Source organism: Rhinoraja longicauda, chromosome 24 (assembly GCF_053455715.1).
Source record: "Rhinoraja longicauda isolate Sanriku21f chromosome 24, sRhiLon1.1, whole genome shotgun sequence".
NCBI lineage: Eukaryota > Metazoa > Chordata > Chondrichthyes > Rajiformes > Arhynchobatidae > Rhinoraja > Rhinoraja longicauda.
Window position 1 is genome coordinate 8,471,064 of NC_135976.1, and position 13,883 is coordinate 8,484,946.

At 43.1% G+C, this 13,883-nt stretch overlaps 1 protein-coding gene across 3 annotated transcripts in view; it reads right to left on the reverse strand.

Moving 5' to 3' along the window:
* The window catches only part of ilrun (inflammation and lipid regulator with UBA-like and NBR1-like domains), an 80,368-nt gene that overhangs the window by 53,096 nt on the left and 13,389 nt on the right, over nt 1-13,883 (reverse strand). For all 3 annotated transcript variants that reach the window (XR_013548845.1, XM_078420610.1, XM_078420611.1), the window contains exon 2: nt 11,868-12,022. Coding sequence is in view for 2 of the 3 variants with exons in the window: in XM_078420610.1 (XP_078276736.1) it covers nt 11,868-12,022 (155 nt within the window). In the remaining variant the exon portion in view is untranslated. The remainder of the gene's footprint in view (nt 1-11,867; nt 12,023-13,883) is intronic.

Here is a 13,883-nt window from a genome sequence, read left to right on the forward strand (position 1 = left end):
AATTCATTTCTTGTGGGAGAATATTTCAGTCCTTTTTCTAATTATGAATATATAAAAATCAAACTAAGAATCACATCATAATAATTTGTTATCTCCAAGCAACGATTGCATTTCCAACTGCAGAGAAAGCTGTGAGAAACTAACCATTAAAGTACCCAGCAGAAAAGAAGTTTGGCATTTCATGAGTATTGTTGCAGCAAACCTGAAATAAATCTTCAGCAACCCAAAAATTAACAGTAAGAATTTTAATTCAATAGTTCAAGAATTGGGAAATGCGAGTAATCTTAAAAATCTTAATTTGTGGCCAATTTGAGCTGAATTGCCTCATATGTGCAATCAATTTCCAGGAAAATTATTTGTGCTTGTATCAAAGCTAAATTTACTAATTTGATTAAGTTCTTCTATGAAATACTGAAATAGGTTGCAGTCAATGAACGAATTAGTGCAGCACTCTGTGCTGTGTGTCATGTTTCTTAAGTGCTATTTGAAATAGTAACCTTCTGACCCAGAAGATGAGTCTCGCCAACTGAGTCACAACTGACATTTTCAATCCCGGGGATATACACACAACTCTGATAATGACCCGATAAATTATAAACATATTGGATCCTTCGCTACAACAGAAGTATAAATGCAGAATAAGTGTTAAATTGCTCTGGCTAAGTTCCAACCAGTGATTTGTGGAGTCTAAGTTTGGGTAGCACACATTTGGAAAAGAATAGGGAGGGGGTGGAGAAAGAAAATAGAGCAGTGAGAGAGGGTCTCACAGAATTCCCAAAGAGAGGAGGAAAACTACTTCAAAGTAGGCATATCCTGAAGAGACTTAGCAGTGGAGCAGTCAAAACATAATAAAAAGGAAATGCAGATGCTGGTTTATACCAAAGATAGATATAAAATGTTGGAGTAACTCAGCTCGAACCTTTGGTTACTCTATGAGGAACAAATATGATCAAAGAGACATACTGAACAGCGTGGCTTCAGGTAAGGGGAAAAATTGGCATTTACTAAAAATCAGTCAAACAAAGGCACAATGGCCAATGAAATATAAATTTTACTTTTTTTGCACTCAATTGCCTAGGTTACCGTTGATCTCTCATACATTTTTTTACTGAATTACAAAATCGCAAGTTTTGAATAGTATAACCACAACCACATCTCCAATCTCATGTAACTTGGAGGCAGCACTGCCCTTTGGAACTGAACCCTTGACTTCCTGATCCCCATACAACAGAGGACAGGTGACAAATCATCCTCCATTATTCTCTACATTGTTGCCTCGCAAGGATGCGTTCTCAGCCCTCGCCGATAATGCCGATAGATCCACGACTGTGCAGCCAAATACCAATTCAACTGAATCTAAAGGTTTGCAGACGACACAACCTTCATGGGCTGGATATTGAACAATGACACAAAGGAGTGCAGAAAGGAGATAGAGAACCTTGTAACTTGGTGCCAAGGCAGCAATGTCGCCCTCAAATTCAGCAAGATAAAGGTACTAGTTACTGACTTCAGGAAACAAAGCAATGCATCCAGTCTACATGGATGGTGCCAAAGTAGAAATGGTTGAAAGCTTCAAGTTCCTTAGAATAAATATCACCAGCAATATTCCTGGAACAGCCACATCAACGCTATGACCAAGAAAGCACCCCAACACCTCTACATCTTTAAAAGGCATAGGAAATTCGGCATGTCCCCAACAACCTTCACCCACTCCTTCAATTGCACCGTTGAAAGCATTTTATTGGATGCATCACTGCCTGGTTTGAGAATTGCTCTATCCAAGACCATAGAAAATTGCAGAGAATTGTGGCTGTATCCCAGACCATCACACAAAACCAGCCTCCCTTCCATCTACACTTCACGCTACATTGGTGAGGCTGCCAGCATCATCAAAGACCAGTCTCACCTCGGTCACTCCCTCTTCCCATCAGGCAGGAGGTACAGATGTTTGAAAAAGTACACCTCCAGATTTGGGAACAGTTTCTTCCCAACTTCTTCTTGCGTATGGTGTGCACAGCCTAAAGTTGTAGGACAAGGAAAGACATCCAGGCCAGGGCAGCATCAGTTGCTGGGTAGATGGCCTTGATGCCACCAGGGAAATGCCTCAGTGAGCAGTCATTCATGATGTGTGGGATGGTCTGGTCTGGATATCCACAGTCGCAAGCAGGTCTGTCTTCCCAACTGTTATCAGGCAAATGAATGGTCCTCTCAACAGCTCGAGTGCGGTTCTGATTTCCCATCTACCTCATTGGAGACCTTTGAGGTATCTTAAATCGGACTTTTTCGGGGTTCAATGTAATGTCTTGCACTAAATGTTGTTCCCTTTATCCTTCATCCGTCCACTCAGGATGGCTTGATTGTATTCATGCATAGCATTTTCTTTGACTTGATCGCACGCAAACAAAAGCTCTTCACTGTACATCGCTATACGTGACAATAATAAACTAAACTAAACCAAACTATACTCAGCATCTGAACCTCCATGGCATCTTGCAAAATTCCAATTACTCTGTGCTTAGGTGAAATTTCTCACCTGTCTAAAATGGCCATTGCCTTATTTTGAGTCTTTAACCCCTTATTCTATATGCCATTTCAACTCCACATCTACACTGTCAAGCCTTCCACAAAATATTGCATGTTTCATAAGGTCATAAGTGATAGGAGCAGTTAGGCCAGTCGGCCCATCAATTCTACTCCACCATTCAAACACGGCTGATCTCTCTCTCCCTGCTTTCTCCCCATAACCCCTGACACCCATACTGATCAAGAATCTATCTATCTCTATCTTAAAAATATCCATTGATGACCTCCACATCCTTCTGTGGCAAAGGATTCCACAGATTCACCACCCTCTGACTAAAGAAATTCCTCCTCATCTTCCTAAAGGAACGTCCTTTAATTCTGAGGCTATAACTTCAAGTCCTAGACTCTCCCACTACTGGAAACATCCTCTTCACATCCACTCTATCCAGGCCTTTCACTATACGCATCCTTGCGAAGCACCAATGTTGAGAATGATCATGGAGGATAATTTCAATGAGATTATATCTCATTCTCCCAAATTCCAAAGTACTGACCAATTCCATTTAACCATTCCGCACATGAGAAACCTAGCATCCAGAAATCAACCTCGTGAGCCTTTGCTACACCCCCTCCATCACATCCATCTTCATAATGGAAACACGATATTCCAGATGCAATCTCATCAGGACCTGATATAATTGCAGTATAGCATTTTCAATCTTGTATTCAAATGAAGGCCAACATACCATTTAATTGCCAAATTGACTGCGAAATCTACATACTAATTTTCAGCAATTTGTGTACAAAGACACACAGGTTGTTCTAAACACCAACATCTTTCATGCTTGCACCTTCCAATTAAAACACAACCTTTTGATTATATCTACCAAATATGATAATTTAATAACCTTGAGTAGGAGGAGGAGCCAGCGCTGCCCTCGCAGCTGCGGCTTGCCTGCAGTCCGTTGTCTTTTGTGTTTTTTGTTGTTTTTGTCTTAATTGTAGTTTAAATATGATGTAGTGTTTGCGGTTGGGTGTTATGTGGGGGGTGGGGGAGAGAACTGTAAAAGTGTCTCTCCCGAATGGAGACCCGACCTTTGTTTTCTGTGTCGTGTCTCCGTTCCCGCTGGCGGCCTCCGGCTGGGATCACCCGGGCTCTGGTTCGCAGAGCCCGCGGCCCGGACTCACCACCTGCGGCGCTGGCTGCCTTTGGATGCCGAGGGAGCGGCTGCGACTCGTCTCCGGGGGCTTCGGCGCGGGCCACGTGGACGTCGGAAGCCCGCAGGCCCCTGGATGGGGCCGACATCGGGAGCTCCGGCAGCGGCAGCGTCTTCGCCCTCCCTGAATCGCAGGGCTTGGGTTGGCCCGCCGCAAACCTTTCACCGTCTGCGCGGCGCTTCAATGTCGGGAGCCCCGACCGCCCCGACGTGGCAACTCCAACAGCCTGACCGCGGGAGAAGACGGCAGGGGAAGAGAAAGAGACATTTTGGCCTTCCAGCACAGTGAGGAGGTGACTGTTTGGTGTTGGTTTATGATTGTATGTGTTATTGCATTTTTATTGCTTATTCTTATTGGTCTTATTGTTGAACTGCGTGTAATTTTTCATTTCACTACACATTTATGTGTATGTGACAAATAAATTGACTATTGACTATTGGGTGAACTCCCAATCGTTCAATATACCTTACTGTGGACCTTGCATTTTTTTAGTCTGCACTTTCTCTGTGACTGTTAAGTTATCGCACTAACACTATAGTCTGCATTCTGGTATTTTTCTCCTTGCACTACCTGTTGTGGTTGTGCATGGTTTGTTTGTACTCATGTATAGAATGATTTGACTGCAGTACATAAAGCTTTCACTGTATCTCAGTACATATAACAATATACTAATACCAATCTTGTGCCCGGCACTTGCTTGGTCAATTCACCTACCAATACTCTGCTGAAGATTCCATTCATTCCCAAAATATTTTGTATTGACAGTAAACTTGGATGTATTAGACTTGATCCTCTTCGCCACATCTTTAACAGAGATTGTTAACAGCAGAGGGCCGAGCATTGATCCCTGCAGCATCCCACTTGCACAAAACCTGCCACCCTGAAAATGACCTCCGTATTTCAATTTTATTTGCTGTCTATTAACCAATTTTGAATTCACATCTGTACCCATAATGTGTACTACAGAAGATGAAGGCCGAGGATCAACAAATCTGAAGATGTGCCCTGGACCTAGCACAGTGATGCAGTCATAAAGAAAGCACTTCTATCCTTGTGTTTTCTTGGGATTGGGATTTGGGAAGATTGGGGAGATTTGGTATGTCGGCGAATACTCACGAACTTCTGCAGGCGTACAGTAGAGTGCATAATAATTAGTTGCACCATGACTTGGTTCGGCATCTCGAACCCCCAGGGACAAAGAAGACTTCAAAAAGTGGTGAACACAAGGGTACTGACCTTCCCACCATCGAACGATCAACAGGGGTTGCTGCCTCTTCAGAGACCTACACCACCCTGGCCATTCTCATTTCACTCCTGCCATTGTGAAGGTAGAAGAGCCTGAAAAGTGTAACTTCCAGGTTCAGAAGCAGCTGAACATACTGCCAATATTTCATTTTACTGGGTTACTGTGCCACAGAGGTATTTGTGAACTCCTACCTCTAGAGAAACAGTTGTTTTCAAATTTTTGGAAAGTGCAATTATGAAATGTCAAATTTACATGCACACATTTTACCATTATGTGTATAAAAAGCAAATCTTTTGACAATGTCCATGTAAAAAAATAAGAGCAATAAAAATAGAAATTCATACTGGGCCTCACAGCATCTGTAGAAAGAGCAACTGAATGAATGTTTCAGGTTAAATATCCTTTGAGATTTATGTTCTCAGAACAATGTTTTGTTTTAAATTCAGATTTCCAGTACTGACTTTTCTTTTCATTAATGGCAGTTAATATTGTTGGTGGGTCCTGGTCCAATTTGCATCCAACTCTGCTTTGCTTTACTCCAACTGGTCGGAATATATTTCGTTTGGACTCTTGCCCACCCATATCTGAGACACTAACTTCTTAACCCACTTTTCAACTTCTAAATATAGACAGAGTCCCTATTTCACTAAACTTTACCTAATCCAATGCAGCATCTTAATTCTATTTTAACTCTGAAAGCTCATAATAATGCAATAACCTTTTCACAACTCACTTTGGCGGGACTAAAATCAGAATGATCTTTTCTTAAAAAAGAGAAATATACTTTCTTACTGAATAGATATTGGAACAGATTATTCTACCACCAAGCTCATGCTCTGTTTCAATGTCTTGACTATCAAATACCTAACGCTGCGAAACACTTGTCCCACGAGTAAAACTAAATCTTCGCATCCACTGCGATCTGCATTCTCCATTTTTTCCTTTCTTGCCAACTGTCTCCACAATCTACTGCATATATTATCTTACAAAGGCCTTCCTACTAACAATCCACATTAAATCATCTATCCTATATTACACCATCTTTGCTGACCTGCACTGACTCCCAGTATCTTATATCAGTCCTGCAATATGTTCACAGAACAATGTTCTGCAGACTGACCTTTTGCACATCCACCTGGCCTTCACCCAACCACAGCAAGATATGCTAAAACTAAATTGGCCATAACTAAAATAGAGCCGTGGCACTGGTGATATTATATCCTTTCTGTGATAACATGACTCGAGGGGGAATACATTCAACCTAAAAGGGTGCAGCCAGGGCTGAAGTATTTTAGTTATGAAGAAAGGTTTTCGTGACAATTATTGTTTCATTTGTAACAGAATTAGGAGAGATTTTATTGAGTTGTATAAAATTATGTGGAGGAAATTTCCATATGCTAGAAGGTGAATAATAAATAATAATAACAGTAACAATATGGCAAAGATTTAACCTATATTGCAGAAGGATCTGAGGGATCTATTCCACGATCCAGAGAATAATGAAGATCCAAAGAGGTAGAGGTATGCAGGTTAATTGGCTTGGTAAATGTTTTTAAAAAATTGTCCCCAGTGAGTACAGGATAGTGTTAATATGTGGGGATCGCTGGTCGGCGTGGACCCAGTTGGCCGAAAGGTCCTGTTTCTGCGCTGTATCTCGAAACGAAAAAGACTAATCTGGAACTCTGTCTGAACGTTTTGTCTGGAAAGAATCATACAACCGATTTTAAAAAAAAAGATGAATAAGCATCATCGACAAGCCTGCAAGCCAAGAAGTGGGAACAGGTGCGGGCCAAGTAGTACCCTTGGCCTCCTTCTGTGCCATAAATTTCTACAACAGTTTAGTGAGCCTTCAAAAGTCCAGGTGCTATGAGCTTGAAATTCTCGCCCTGGATGTCTCCATCATCAAACAATTAAAGTCAATCCACACAATGCAAAGGCACAATGATGTTTTGCCAACTGCTGAAGATTTATAACACTCAGAAATCTTGGGATAATTTCATTTTCCAAAAGCATGTTTGAAGAGGATCGATATCCTAGGCTCTGCATTAGTTTGTGCCTTGAAGACAATTACCAAGTAGTTATAATCAACAACTTTTTGATAAGTGAATTAATAGATTACGTTAAAGGTTATTCAAAGAATTAAAGATGAGTCAACAGTACTGCATAGAGATCCAAAAAAGTATTAACGGAAGACATTCAGACATCAGATACAAAAGCAACATCATCCTCATCCGTGACCACCAAACAATTCCCATGAACAAACCCAATTGTGTCCATCTTACCCGATGAAACCTTCATGACTTCAAGATTAGGGTTTCATAGTCAATGCATGTCACAAATTTAACTCATTTTCCTTACAATCGTGCTAAATCATGCAAGTACTAAAGGATAACAAAATATTTGGTTTATTGGTCCATCTTGAAAGAGAAGAATGTGTTCAATCAGTGACCAGCAACAGGTTTTTTTATCTCCCAAATTTTCATTGCTTAATATTCTAAAATCAATCTTAATCAGGAAATCATCTTAAATCCATTGCACATCAGAGATGTAATGCTGGGATTCTCAGGTGCTGGTCAGGCCTGGAGCATTGGGAGCAAATTTGGGCCCATATTGGAGGAAGGATGTGCTGGTTCTGGAGAATGATTCCAGGAATGAGTGGGTTAGCATATGAGGAGCGTTTTCCAGCATTGGGCCTTGACTCCCTGGAGTTTAGGCGGTTGAGTGGGGACCTCATTGAAACTTACAGAATAATGAAAGGCATAGATAGAGTGGATGTGGAAAGGATGTTTCCACTGGTGGGAGATTCTAGGACCAGAGGTCATAGCCTCAGAATTAAAGGGTGCTCTTTTAGAAAGGAGGCGAGGAGGAACTTCTTTAGTCAGAGGGTAGTTAATCTATGGAACTCATTGCCAGAAGGCTGTGCAGGCCAAGTCAATGGATATTTTTAAGGCAGAGTTAGACAAATTCTTGAAGAACGGGTGTCAAGGGTTATGGGGAGAAGGCAGGAAAATGGGATTAGGAGTCAGGGAACTGCCATGATTGAATGGCAGATTGGACTTCATGGGCCTAATTCTACTATAATTTGCGAACCTGAGACACCTTGCACCACTTCAACAGTTTACAGCTACCTGCCACTGTATTTCACACTGCTCTCGCAGTTTGTGGTCCCATGTATTGTTACGGGACCAAATGCAAGCTTCAGCAAGAACACCTCATTTCCATCTGGGCTCACTGCCACCTTCAAGACTTAATATCAAATTCTCTAACTTTAATAATAATAATAATAATTCATTTATTTTATATAGCGCCTTATCGGGTGCTCAAAGCGCTTTACAAAAACAATCAACATAAAAACAAACAGACAAACTATCCTAACGGAAAAGCGGCGAATAAACAACGCCAGCGTCCTTCACGTCAGGGTCCGGCAGTAGACAACAAAAAGCACAGGACACACAGATACAATTTTTACACAAACAGCCATCACAGTGATTGCTCTAGGCACACCCTCACTGTGATGGAAGGCAAAGTCTTATCTCCTCCTCATTCTTCTCCCGTGGTGCCACGAGGTGATCGAGGCTCCCAACTTTTTGAAGCCCCCACCGGGCGATGGAAAGTCCCAGGGCCGAGCCGAGCAGGCCGATGAAAGTCCTGAGCCCCCACCGGGCGATGGAAAGTCCCAGGGCCGAGCCGAGCAGGCCGATGAAAATCCTGAGCCCCCACTGGGCGATGGAAAGTCCCAGGGCCGAGCCGAGCAGGCCGATGAAAGTCCTGAGCCCCCACCGGGCGATGGAAAGTGCTGCGGCCGAGCCACGCAGGGTGATGAAGGGCCTGCGAGCGGGTCGATCGTACCTCGCGCTTCGGTCGAAGCTGCTACGGCTGGAGCTCCCAAAAACCGGTCGCCAGCCAGGGACCTGCGAACTCCCGATGTTGCGGTCTGCAGGGCCCACGGCCGAAGCCTCCGAGATGGTAAGTCCAGGCCCTGCGACCGGAGTCTTCAAGGTCGATCCCAGCTGGAGGCCGCCGACTCCACGATGTTAGGCCGTAGCGCGAACGGAGATACGACACGGTAAAGGTCGCATCTCCGTTGAGGAAGAGATTAGAAAAAAAGGTTTCCCCCCACCCCCCCACATACACAGAGTTAAAAATAGAACAAAACGTACATTAAACGATGACAATAGACAAAAAAACAAAAAAAAGACAGAGAGACTGCCGGTGAGCAGCAGCTGCAGAACACAGCCACGCCCCTTTTTTAGATAACATGTGCCGTCTTCTTGCCTATACAAAGCATTTCTGCTCGCTGTTCTTTTTTATTTTTCCTTTCAGTGTACAATATGACCTACTGAGCACATTAAGTTTCTTTTGCTACCTATGTTGCTAGACCTACAGAGATTTTCCTGCAATTTATATCACGTTGGCTCGGTTTTGCTAAACCTACATGTATGAAACTGATATGTCAAGCAGGACCCTCCATCGTGCCATGAACAACTCATTACATAGATCAAGAATCTTATTATGCAGATTACAATTGCCACTACTAATTCCAGTTTTCCTTTTGTTCTACACATCTCTCCCCATATTCCGTCCACTTGAAAACAAATTTGCTTCTCTCTTTCACTGTTCTGATCTAGGGGTAACAGGCCTAAAATAGTAGATCCAGGAACTGCAGATGCAGGGTTACAAAAAGAGAGTAACTCAGTGGGTCAGGCAAAATCGTTGGAGAACATGGATGGGTGACGTTTCGGGTTGGGATTCTTCTTCATTGGTGAATGCAGGTGAAGAGGGTGGGGGGATTTGATCGGTAGATGGCTGGACAAATGCCAGAGAAGAAAAGGCAAAGGATGTAAGTGCACATTGTGAAGCTAGAGGAAGGAATAAAGATGGACGAGGAGGAGAAAGGGGAGCAATGGTTGCAGGTCTAGGTGGGGCATGAGGGAAAGAGGGGGTGGAATAGGGGGAGGGGGGGTGTTTGGAGATTAGTTACCTTATCTGAGAGAATTCAATGTTCACACTGTTAGGGTGTGAGCTACCCATGCAGAATAGGAGGTGCTGTTTCTCCAGTTAGCATGTGGCCTCACTCTGGCAATGGTGAAGGTCCAGAACAGAAAAGTCAGTATGGGGATAAGAAGTGGAATTAAAAATAGTTAGCAACCAGAGGATCTAGCAGACTTTTGTGGGCATGACACGCTGCTTACAATCTGACAGAATGAACATCGAATTCTCCAATTTTGGGTAACTAACCTAAAAAACCCTCCCCCTTCTCTCCACCACCAATCCCACCCCTTTTCTGTGCCCCATGTGGACTTGCACCCATTTCTGTCCTTCTCCCTCCTCTTCCAACTATTTTCCTTTGCCTTCACGATTCTTTCTTCTATCCTTATCTCTCATCTTTTGTGCTTTTATAGACAATAGACAATAGGTGGAGGAGTAGGCCAGTCGGTCCTTCGAGCCAGCACCACCATTCAATGTGATCATGGCTGATCATTCTCAATCAGTACCCCGTTCCTGCCTTCTCCCCATACCCCCTGACTCCGCTATCCTGAAGAGTTCGATCAAGCTCTCTCTTGAATGCATTCAGAGAATTGGCCTCCACTGCCTTCTGAGGCAGAGAATTCCACAGATTTACAACTCTCTGACTGAAAAAGTTTTTCCTCATCTCCGGTCTAAATGGCCTACCCCTTACTCTTAAACTGTGGCCCCTGGTTCTGGACTCCCCCAACATTGGGAACATGTTTCCTGCCTCTAACGTGTCCAACCCCTTATCTCTGGCATTTGTACAACATCAGCCCATCAACCCCCCACCCCCCTCACCTGTATCATCTATCATTCATCAGTCTTTGTCCCACCCCTCCTCTCTCCCAGCTTTCTTCACCCCTACCCCCATCCCCTCCCACAATCAGTATGAAGGTGGTGCCCAACGCAAAATGATACCTATCCATGCTCTCCAGAGATGCTGCCTGACCTGCTAAGTTACTCCAGCACTTTGAGTCTTTGAAATAAAGACTGTTTCCACTCTTGCTGCCTGATATGCCAAGTTTTTCCCCAATATTTTTTTTCCAGCATTTTTTCTTGCCAATTCTCATAAATTGATCACATTATAAATATCGTAGGAGCCGGACCAGTGGGTATATGACTAATTTCTGAAACAAACTATCTAACCAAATTACCAACTCAGATCTCCAGTATTTAATAAACAGCAATCTCCAAAAAAGCTTAGTGAGAATATGACGCATAGTTAAGGCATGATAACCCCACATAGAGGTATTTAACGCTTGGCACTTGAATCTAAGCCAAATGTTACATTAGTTCTTAGTGGAGACTACCATTGCAACAAACACACCTTGACAAAGGCACTATTTCACCGATATTGCTAAAGTAAATAACAAAAAGGATATGAACCCAAAGATCATATAACTGACTATGTGCAAAGGTACCTGCATATAACTATATGGGGATGCTTAATGTCTTTTGAATAAGCAAAGCATTTCTTGTAGTAAATCATACGATATGTTTCTAACAACAGGCATTTATCATTGTTTCTTCAAGTTAGTGTAGGAGTAAACCACCTCCCTAGTATAAGTCATATTGTGTCCTTGATCTTTGGGTACTTAAGAGACTTATTGGATAATTTAAATGCTGTAATTTGCAGAAGTGTCCTAATATACATCTATTTTACATTTATCAATTCACGGGTCAAATCTGTCACATTTCCCCCCGGACTCGTTAAAGAACACTACAATATAAACCATGCATACACAACTAATGAAATGCTCTGGTAGGGTATGTTTCTATTTATCCCACATTCTTTGTGGTAAAATCAATAATCTTGTAAATTTGGTAGAATTACAACACTCAACATTACCTGTGCGAAGTAAATAATTACCTGTATTCTGTACCCTCCATGTTTTGGTGAACTGAGTGTCGGGTGGTACAGACTCCCCTTCTCCTATTGTAACATCTTCTACAAATGACATAGAAGGTGCATTTATATTTGGGCTCTCAAAGTCATAGTAAGCACCAATGGCGGCCTGCAAATTCCTGAAAGACAAAACGGAATTCAATTATCTGAAAAAAACTGTAGGCAATTTGTCGAGGACAGGCTTATAAATTCACAGAAAAATAACTTAAAATGCCATCATGAGAATGGAAAATAGAGCAGGGATTACACTGTTAAAGAGACGAAAATGGTAGATCAAAAGTTGAAGAAAACACGAATAACATGCAAAACGTCTGATAACCATGTACATATTCAAGCTGCCGAGTTGTTCTGCTGCCCGTTGGACCAAGCGGACCATGGCCTGGAAGGTGGAGGTCGCCGAGCTGCCCCCTACTCGTCCCCCGAAGACCGGGAGGAGGAGCCGTTAATTACATCAGACACAACAGGCAAGGAGTAAGGAGGTAGCCGAGGAGGGGGATCTGGGGTCTGGCCTACCGCAATCTCGTGGTCAACTGCAGGAGGCACCCCCAGGGAATAAAGGTGGACAGGCGAGGAGAGAGACGTCGCATCCAAGAAAGGCGATGACCTCAGGCCTGCAACATCCTGGGACTTACCTGGATTAGGCACCGCTCGTAAGATCTAGAGCGTGGACTTGCAAAATGGCGCCAGAAGATTTTTTTTTAGATTTTAGATTTAGATTCTACAGCGCGGAAACCGGCCCTTTCGGCCCACCAAGTCCGCACCGCCCAGCGATCCCCGCACATTAACACTATCCTACACACACCAGGGACAATTTTTACATTTACCCAGTCAATTAACCTACAAACCTGCACGTCTTTGGAGTGTGGGAGGAAACCGAAGATCTCGGAGAAAACCCACACAGGTCACGGGGAGAACGTACAAACTCCATACGGACAGCGCCCGTAGTCAGGATCGAACCTGAGTCTCCGGCACTGCATTCGCTGTAAGGCAGCAACTCTACCGCTGCGCCACCGTGCACCTCCTGCATGCAGGCTCAGTAGACTGAAGAAGAGTCTCGACACGAAACATCACCCTTCCATCCATCCAGAGATGCTACCTGTCCTGTTGAGTTACTCCAGCATTTTGTGCCTATCTTAGGTGCAGTAGATTATTTCTATACACTTGCTAAACGGGGATCAGGGGTATGACAATACTCTACTGGACTATTTGTAAGAAAAATAATTTTACTGTGTGTTAGCATTTCGCACGTGACAACAACAACATAATTGGAACAGCATTGGTGCAAGCATGCTTTCATGGTTGTGGCTTTGAGGTGTAATGTTCAGTTACAGTTTCTTACAACACCAAAAGCATTAGATGTATGGTTCAGCACAAGGAGGCATGATATAACAGGAATTCCTAGTTTACCACTGTTTAGGAAGAAGTGGCAAGAAATAGGGTTTTCATCCTTTCCATTCTATTTGATCAATGATCCACACATCAATTTCAGTTGCTTGTCTTTTGATTGTAAATCAATTTGTATCATTGACCAGCATGTCAAATATCAAGGGTAATGTTAGCCAAGTTTGTGCAGCGATTGTACGTTCATTCTTTACAATCTGGTGTCATTTTAAGAGCATAAAACAGTTTACTGCACAGGAATATGCCCTTCAGCCCACAATGTCTGCACTGAACATGATACCCAGACCAATTCTTATCCACCTGCACATAATCCATATCCCCTGATTCCCTGCATATCCATGTGCCTATCCAAAAGTCTCTTAAATGCCACTGTCATATCTGCCTCCCTTTCCAGGCCCTCACCACCCTCTGAAAAATACTTGCCCCGCACATCTCCTGTAAACTTGAACCGCCGGGTGGTGCCAACAATGGCTGCCTCGCCAACGATCTATCTGCCCCTTCCTTCAATGTGTTTTAATAGTATGTGTTAAATGCATGTATTTAGTGTTCTTTACCTTGTTTTATGTGGGGGAGTGGGTT